General features: G+C 44.3%; 1 protein-coding gene across 1 annotated transcript in view; it reads right to left on the reverse strand.

Moving 5' to 3' along the window:
- Positions 1 to 441: 441 nt before the first annotated feature.
- exosc1 (exosome component 1) overlaps positions 442 to 8290 on the reverse strand; it is a 66085-nt gene continuing 58236 nt past the window's right edge. Inside the window, exon 8 of the mRNA XM_046310536.1 lies at positions 442 to 839. Coding sequence (XP_046166492.1) covers positions 733 to 839 — 107 coding nt within the window. The 3' untranslated portion in view covers positions 442 to 732. The remainder of the gene's footprint in view (positions 840 to 8290) is intronic.

Below are 8290 nucleotides of genomic sequence, written 5' to 3' on the forward strand. Positions count from 1 at the left end.
TCTAAAGGGCTAGTATTGTAGCCCAGTAGATTCCTCCCTCTACAACCTACAGCAAGGCAGCATTTCTCTCTCACCTGGTTCTACAAGGCTACAGTAGAGGTGCAGGCTTTTATTCCAGTCCAGCACTAAAGAGACTGAGTCAGCCAATCAAGGCCCCAGTGATCAGTTGAATCAGGTGTCCTAGTGCTGGGTTGGAACAAAATCCTGCACCTCTACTGTAGCCCTCCAGAACCTGGAGGGAAAAAAATGCTGCCTTGCTGTAGGTTGTAGAGGGAGGAATCTACTGTTGAGGTATCCCCCCTGAACATACGGCTCTGTGTGTGTGTGTGTGTGTGTGTGTGTGTGTGTGTGTGTGTGTGTGTGTGTGTGTGTGTGTGTGTGTGTGTGTGTGTGTGTGTGTGTGGAGGTATCCCACCTGAACACAAGGCTCTGTGTGTGTGTGTGTGTGTGTGTGTGTGTGTGTGTGTGTGTGTGTGTGTGAGGTCAATGACCCGTGTACTATATAAGCATCATGTCCAAGCATCTGTACATGACCTCTAAAATATTTTGGTCCTTTGTACACACAATGCATCGTTCACAATCCAAGTGTGAGTGTGTTTGTCTCTCTATCAGAGATAGGGAAGCTGTGTGTTCCTTGAGGAAGGGAAGCTGTGTGTTCCTTGAGGAAGGGAAAGGGGTCCCTGCTGGGGGAGCTGGAGAGGTGAGGGGTGCACGCCGCCCACTGGTCCCTGCTCAGGCCTGCAGGTACTCAGGTTGCACCCTGGCCACCTTGCGGAACTCTTTGGCGTGTGTCCGTGGGCACTGCATCTCACACCAGCTGATAGGCACCATCTGGGCCCCTGAGAGGAGGGAAACAGAAATATACTACTGATAGGCACCATTTAGGCTCCTGAGAGGGAAACAGAAATATACTACTGATAGGCACCATCTGGGCTCCTAAGGAGGAAACAGAAATATACTAGATAGACACCATCTGGGCTCCTGAGAGGAGGGAAACAGAAATATACTACTGATAGACACCATCTGGGCTCCTGAGAGGAGGGAAACAGAAATATACTACTGATAGGCACCATCTGGGCCCCTGAGAGGAGGGAAACAGAAATATACTACTGATAGACACCATCTGGGCTCCTGAGAGGAGGGAAACAGAAATATACTACTGATAGACACCATCTGGGCCCCTGAGGAGGGGAACAGAAATATACTACTGATAGACACCAGAGGGAAACAGAAATATACTACTGATAGACACCATCTGGGCCCCTGAGAGGAGGGAAACAGAAATATACTACTGATAGACACCATCTGGGCTCCTGAGAGGAGGGAAACAGAAATATACTACTGATAGACACCATCTGGGCTCCTGAGAGGAGGAAACAGAAATATACTACTTGACAAAAGTGTCAGTTGGTTTCAGTCAACCAAGGCTTGTGTTAAGGAGGGTAACCTAGGGTTAAGGACAGCCTCGGGCTAAGAACAGCAGTGTTGTTGTCATGTGACCAGTCTCACCTGCTGTGGGCTACCACCACCCCAGCTCAGTTCTCTGCTGTGGTCAACAGGTAGTTGGACTGGACGTCTCCCAGGGAGATCTGGGGGTCAGGAGGTTAAAGGGCAACACTTGGAAAGGCACAGAGTCAGTCATCACATAATGAGTAGTTATTTGGGATGCAAGGTGATTCATAGATCAGTGGTTTTGTGCGTTCTGTCTGGCTGATCTTGAACATTCACAATTTAACATTTAAGCAATATGGTGAAAGCTACACTGCACTAAGGGAATAGAACCAGCCCAATATCAGTCACTGGTTGACTGTCCCTGTGTTACTACCTAGTTACTGAACTGGAAAGACTGTCAAATGGAAGGATCTGACTTTAGCCAGGGACGATGTCTCCAGGACGGAAGCTTTTATACGTCTCCACCTGCAGAGGTCAAAGGTTATAGTGGTTCCCAGTCTATTACAATTAAAAAATGAGCTAAGGCGGTATGGCGCCGTGACAAACAGTAACAGACTGTATGGCGTCGTGACAAACAGCAACAGGCGGTATGATATTTCGCGACAAACAGTAACAGGCGGTATGGCGTCATGACAAACAGTAACAGGCGGTATGGCGTCATGACAATGCCGGTAACAGACGGTATGATATTTCATGACAAACAGTAACAGACGGTATGGCGTCATGACAAACAGTAACAGACGGTATGGCGTCATGACAAACAGTAACAGACTGTATGACGTCGTGACAAACAGCAACAGACGGTATGATATTTCATGACAAACAGTAACAGACGGTATGATGTCATGACAAACAGTAACAGACGGTATGACGTCGTGACAAACAGTAACAGACGGTATGACGTCATGACAAACAGCAACAGACGGTATGACGTCATGACAAACAGTAACAGACGGTATGACGTCATGACAAACAGCAACAGACGGTATGACGTCATGACAAACAGTAACAGACGGTATGACGTCGTGACAAACAGTAACAGACGGTATGACGTCGTGACAAACAGTAACAGACGGTATGACGTCATGACAAACAGTAACAGACGGTATGACGTCATGACAAACAGTAACAGACGGTATGACGTCATGACAAACAGTAACAGACGGTATGATATTTCATGACAAACAGTAACAGACTATGATATTTCATGACAAACAGCAACAGACGGTATGATATTTCATGACAAACAGCAACAGACGGTATGACGTCATGACAAACAGTAACAGACGGTATGACGTCATGACAAACAGTAACAGACGGTATGACGTCATGATAAACAGTAACAGACGGTATGATATTTCATGATAAACAGTAACAGACGGTATGATATTTCATGACAAACAGCAACAGACGGTATGACGTCATGACAAACAGTAACAGACGGTATGACGTCATGACAAACAGTAACAGACGGTATGACGTCATGATAAACAGTAACAGACGGTATGACGTCATGATAAACAGTAACAGACGGTATGATATTTCATGACAAACAGCAACAGACGGTATGATATTTCATGACAAACAGCAACAGACGGTATGACGTCATGACAAACAGTAACAGACGGTATGACGTCATGACAAACAGTAACAGACGGTATGACGTCGTGACAAACAGCAACAGACGGTATGATGTTTCATGACAAACAGTAACAGACTGTATGATATTTCATGACAAACAGCAACAGACGGTATGATATTTCATGACAAACAGCAACAGACGGTATGACGTCATGACAAACAGTAACAGACGGTATGACGTCATGACAAACAGTAACAGACGGTATGACGTCATGACAAACAGCAACAGACGGTATGACGTCATGACAAACAGTAACAGACGGTATGACGTCGTGACAAACAGCAACAGACGGTATGATGTTTCATGACAAACAGTAACAGACGGTATGACGTCATGATAAACAGTAACAGACGGTATGATATTTCATGACAAACAGCAACAGACGGTATGATGTCATGACAAACAGTAACAGACGGTATGATGTCATGACAAACAGTAACAGACGGTATGACGTCATGATAAACAGTAACAGACGGTATGACGTCATGATAAACAGTAACAGACGGTATGACGTCATGATAAACAGTAACAGACGGTATGATATTTCATGACAAACAGCAACAGACGGTATGATATTTCATGACAAACAGCAACAGACGGTATGATGTCATGACAAACAGTAACAGACGGTATGATGTCATGACAAACAGTAACAGACGGTATGACGTCGTGACAAACAGTAACAGACGGTATGACGTCATGATAAACAGTAACAGACGGTATGATATTTCATGATAAACAGTAACAGACTGTATGATATTTCATGATAAACAGTAACAGACTGTATGATATTTCATGATAAACAGTAACAGACGGTATGACGTCATGATAAACAGTAACAGACGGTATGACGTCATGATAAACAGTAACAGACAGTATGATATTTCATGATAAACAGTAACAGACGGTATGATATTTCATGACAAACAGCAACAGACGGTATGACGTCATGATAAACAGTAACAGACGGTATGACGTCATGATAAACAGTAACAGACGGTATGATATTTCATGATAAACAGTAACAGACGGTATGATATTTCATGATAAACAGTAACAGACGGTATGACGTCATGATAAACAGTAACAGACGGTATGATATTTCATGATAAACAGTAACAGACGGTATGACGTCATGATAAACAGTAACAGACGGTATGACGTCGTGACAAACAGTAACAGACGGTTATGACGTCGTGACAAACAGCAACAGACGGTATGATGTCACGACAAACAGTAACAGACGGTATGATATTTCATGACAAACAGCAACAGACGGTATGACGTCATGACAAACAGTAACAGACGGTATGATATTTCATGACAAACAGCAACAGACGGTATGACGTCGTGACAAACAGCAACAGACGGTTATGACATCATGACAAACAGTAACAGACGGTATGATGTCATAACAGTAACAGACGGTATGATATTTCATGACAAACAGTAACAGACGGTATGACGCTCATGACAAACAGCAACAGACTGGCGACGCTCCATAAACAGCAACAGACGGTTATGACATCATGACAAACAGTAACAGACGGTATGATGTCATAACAGTAACAGACGGCATGATATTTCATGATAAAATTATAACAGGACGGTAAGGACGTCATGACAAACAGCACAGACGGTTATGACGCCACGACAAAACAGCAACAGACGGTATGATGTCATAACAGTAACAGACGGTATGATATTTCATGATAAACAGTAAGATGGTCTATATGATACCAAAATGACATTTTCACAATATAAAATATGTTGGTCAAACAGTGGGGGAACTTTAGATTCATTCAAAAACATATCTCTATTCTTTCTACATCGTACATCTTCTTCCTGTGTATATTAGTGTAGTAAACAGTAGATTAGTTTTGAAGGTTATGGCATCCTATTCCCTATATAGTCCCAAATGGCACCCTATTCCCTATATAATCCCAAATGTCATCCTGTTCCCTATATAGTCCCCAAATGGCACCCCTGTTCCTATATAATCCCAAATGTCACCCTATTCCCTATATAATCCCAAATGGCATCCTGTTCCCTATATAGTCCCAAATGACATCATATTCCCTATATAATCCCAAATGGCACCATATTCCCTATTTAATCCCAAATGGTATCCTATTCCCTATATAATCCCAAATGGTATCCTATGTAGTGTACTACTTGTTACCAGAGCCCATAGGTGACCATCTGGACCCCCAGACAAAAGTAGTGCACTGAATAGGGACTAGAGTGGCATTTGGGACACTCCATGAGAATAACAGTAATAAGACAATCCCTGTTACCTGATGGTTCCTCTAAAACGGTCCTTCAGTGGTGTGGAACCAACGTAGAGGATGTGAACCTTAGCAAACCTGGGGTTGATACTGGTCACCTGGACAGGAAGGGAGACCGATCAGGGCGGTTATCAATGAGGTTAAACGCACACACACCCATTGTTGAGATCTTGACTGTGTGACAAGAGCACCTCATCTATCAATCCTCAAAGGTATTCTGTCCGGCTTAATCCAGGTGATGTGCACAGCTTTTTAAGCACTACGCGGTCTACAACAACCACCAGGGTGTACAAGAAGTTGACACGCGCACGTCAAGAGCTCCCAAACCTCACCTTACAGTGTCACTATGGCTCCTACATCTGGTAAAAGTAGCCGAGCCTCGGCTCTCTCTCACCACCGAGATGACTGGTAGCTGCAGACACACACACACAGAAGTGTCAATGTAAAGACAAGGAAGGATTAAGGTGTGAACATGTTACATTTCATTCCCACAACACTGCATAATTCCTCAGGGGTTCCAAGTGAACAAACCTGGGAGTGGTTTTCTTACTTCCAGCAATGTTACACAATAAATAACCATTGACATGAGTCCCACACCCACACCCAGCCCCAACTGCTTTCCCCCATGCCAATAAACCAGCCACTCCCCTCTAATCCCCTCCCTCCTCCTTTCACCTCCTCTCACTGTCCCTCCCCGTCACACTTCTGATCACACCTCGCAAATCACATTTCATTTTGTTGACACTCTTATCCAGAGCAATTTCCAGTTGTTTTTTTCCAACTAAGGTAAGTGATCCTGTGCAGCTCAGTTGGTAGAGCATGGTGCTTGGAACGCCTGGGTTGTGGGTTTGATTCCCACGAGGGACCAAGACTCAAAAACAGATGCACTCACTAATGTAAGTCGCCCTGGAGAAGAGTGTGCTAAACAGTAAAATAATAAAAAATGTAAGACAACCATACATATCACAGGCACAAGAAGTAAAAACCCCTCAATAAAGCAGCTATAATCAGCGCTAGTCAGAAAAGACAAGTGTTGTTAGTGCTTAAAAGACCAGCGCAACGGGTGTGTTCATTATGGCAGACTGTAGCAACATGTTTGGAATGTTATGTGTTTACTCTAGGAAACAAACGAATGGAGAGGAAACTTACCTGAATTTGTCCAATAGAAACTTTTTTTTTTATGCAAACAGTTAAATAAATAAATATTTAGCATGAGACCAAATGTTTTGTGTTCTGTGACTAATGAATACACCCTGGTACTCTGCTGTCCCTGTCTCACCTCCTCTCCTTCGTTCTTCCTGAGTACGTAGCCTGCTAGCGAGGAGTAGATGTAGCCGTGTCGTAGGTACACCCCAGTACCGGGCATACAGTCTTCTGTGCTGCATAGCCTATCACCTGCACACACACACACACAGGGAGAGAGAGATGTATACACACACAGGGAGAGAGAGATGTATACACACACACACACACACACACAGGGAGAGAGAGATGTATACACACACACACACACAGGGAGAGAGAGATGTATACACACACACACACACAGGGAGAGAGAGATGTATACACACACACACACACAGGGAGAGAGAGATGTATACACACACACACACACAGGGAGAGAGAGATGTATACACACACACACACACACAGGGAGAGAGAGATGTATACACACACACACACACAGGGAGAGAGAGATGTATACACACACACACACACAGGGAGAGAGAGATGTATACACACACACACACACAGGGAGAGAGAGAGATGTATACACACACACACACACAGGGAGAGAGAGAGATGTATACACACACACACACAGGGAGAGAGAGAGATGTATACACACACACACAGGGAGAGAGAGAGATGTATACACACACACACAGGGAGAGAGAGAGATGTATACACACACACACAGGGAGAGAGAGAGATGTATACACACACACAGGGAGAGAGAGAGATGTATACACACACACAGGGAGAGAGAGAGATGTATACACACACACAGGGAGAGAGAGAGATGTATACACACACACACAGGGAGAGAGAGAGAGATGTATACACACACACACAGGGAGAGAGAGAGAGATGTATACACACACAGGGAGAGAGAGAGAGATGTATACACACACAGGGAGAGAGAGAGAGATGTATACACACACAGGGAGAGAGAGAGATGTATACACACACAGGGAGAGAGAGAGATGTATACACACACAGGGAGAGAGAGAGATGTATACACACACAGGGAGAGAGAGAGATGTATACACACACAGGGAGAGAGAGAGATGTATACACACACAGGGAGAGAGAGAGATGTATACACACACAGGGAGAGAGAGAGATGTATACACACAGGGAGAGAGAGATGTATACACACACAGGGAGAGAGAGAGATGTATACACACACAGGGAGAGAGAGAGATGTATACACACACAGGGAGAGAGAGATGTATACACACACAGGGAGAGAGAGAGATGTATACACACACAGGGAGAGAGAGAGATGTATACACACACAGGGAGAGAGAGATGTATACACACACAGGGAGAGAGAGAGATGTATACACACACAGGGAGAGAGAGAGAGATGTATACACACACAGGGAGAGAGAGAGAGATGTATACACACACAGGGAGAGAGAGAGAGATGTATACACACACAGGGAGAGAGAGAGAGAGATGTATACACACACAGGGAGAGAGATGTATACACACACAGGGAGAGAGATGTATACACACACAGGGAGAGAGATGTATACACACACAGGGAGAGAGATGTATACACACAGGGAGAGAGATGTATACACACACAGGGAGAGAGATGTATACACACACGGGAGAGAGATGTATACACACACAGGGAGAGAGATGTATACACACAGGGAGAGAGATGTATACACAC

This window comes from Oncorhynchus gorbuscha, linkage group LG18 (assembly GCF_021184085.1).
Source record: "Oncorhynchus gorbuscha isolate QuinsamMale2020 ecotype Even-year linkage group LG18, OgorEven_v1.0, whole genome shotgun sequence".
In the NCBI taxonomy this organism is placed as follows: domain Eukaryota; kingdom Metazoa; phylum Chordata; class Actinopteri; order Salmoniformes; family Salmonidae; genus Oncorhynchus; species Oncorhynchus gorbuscha.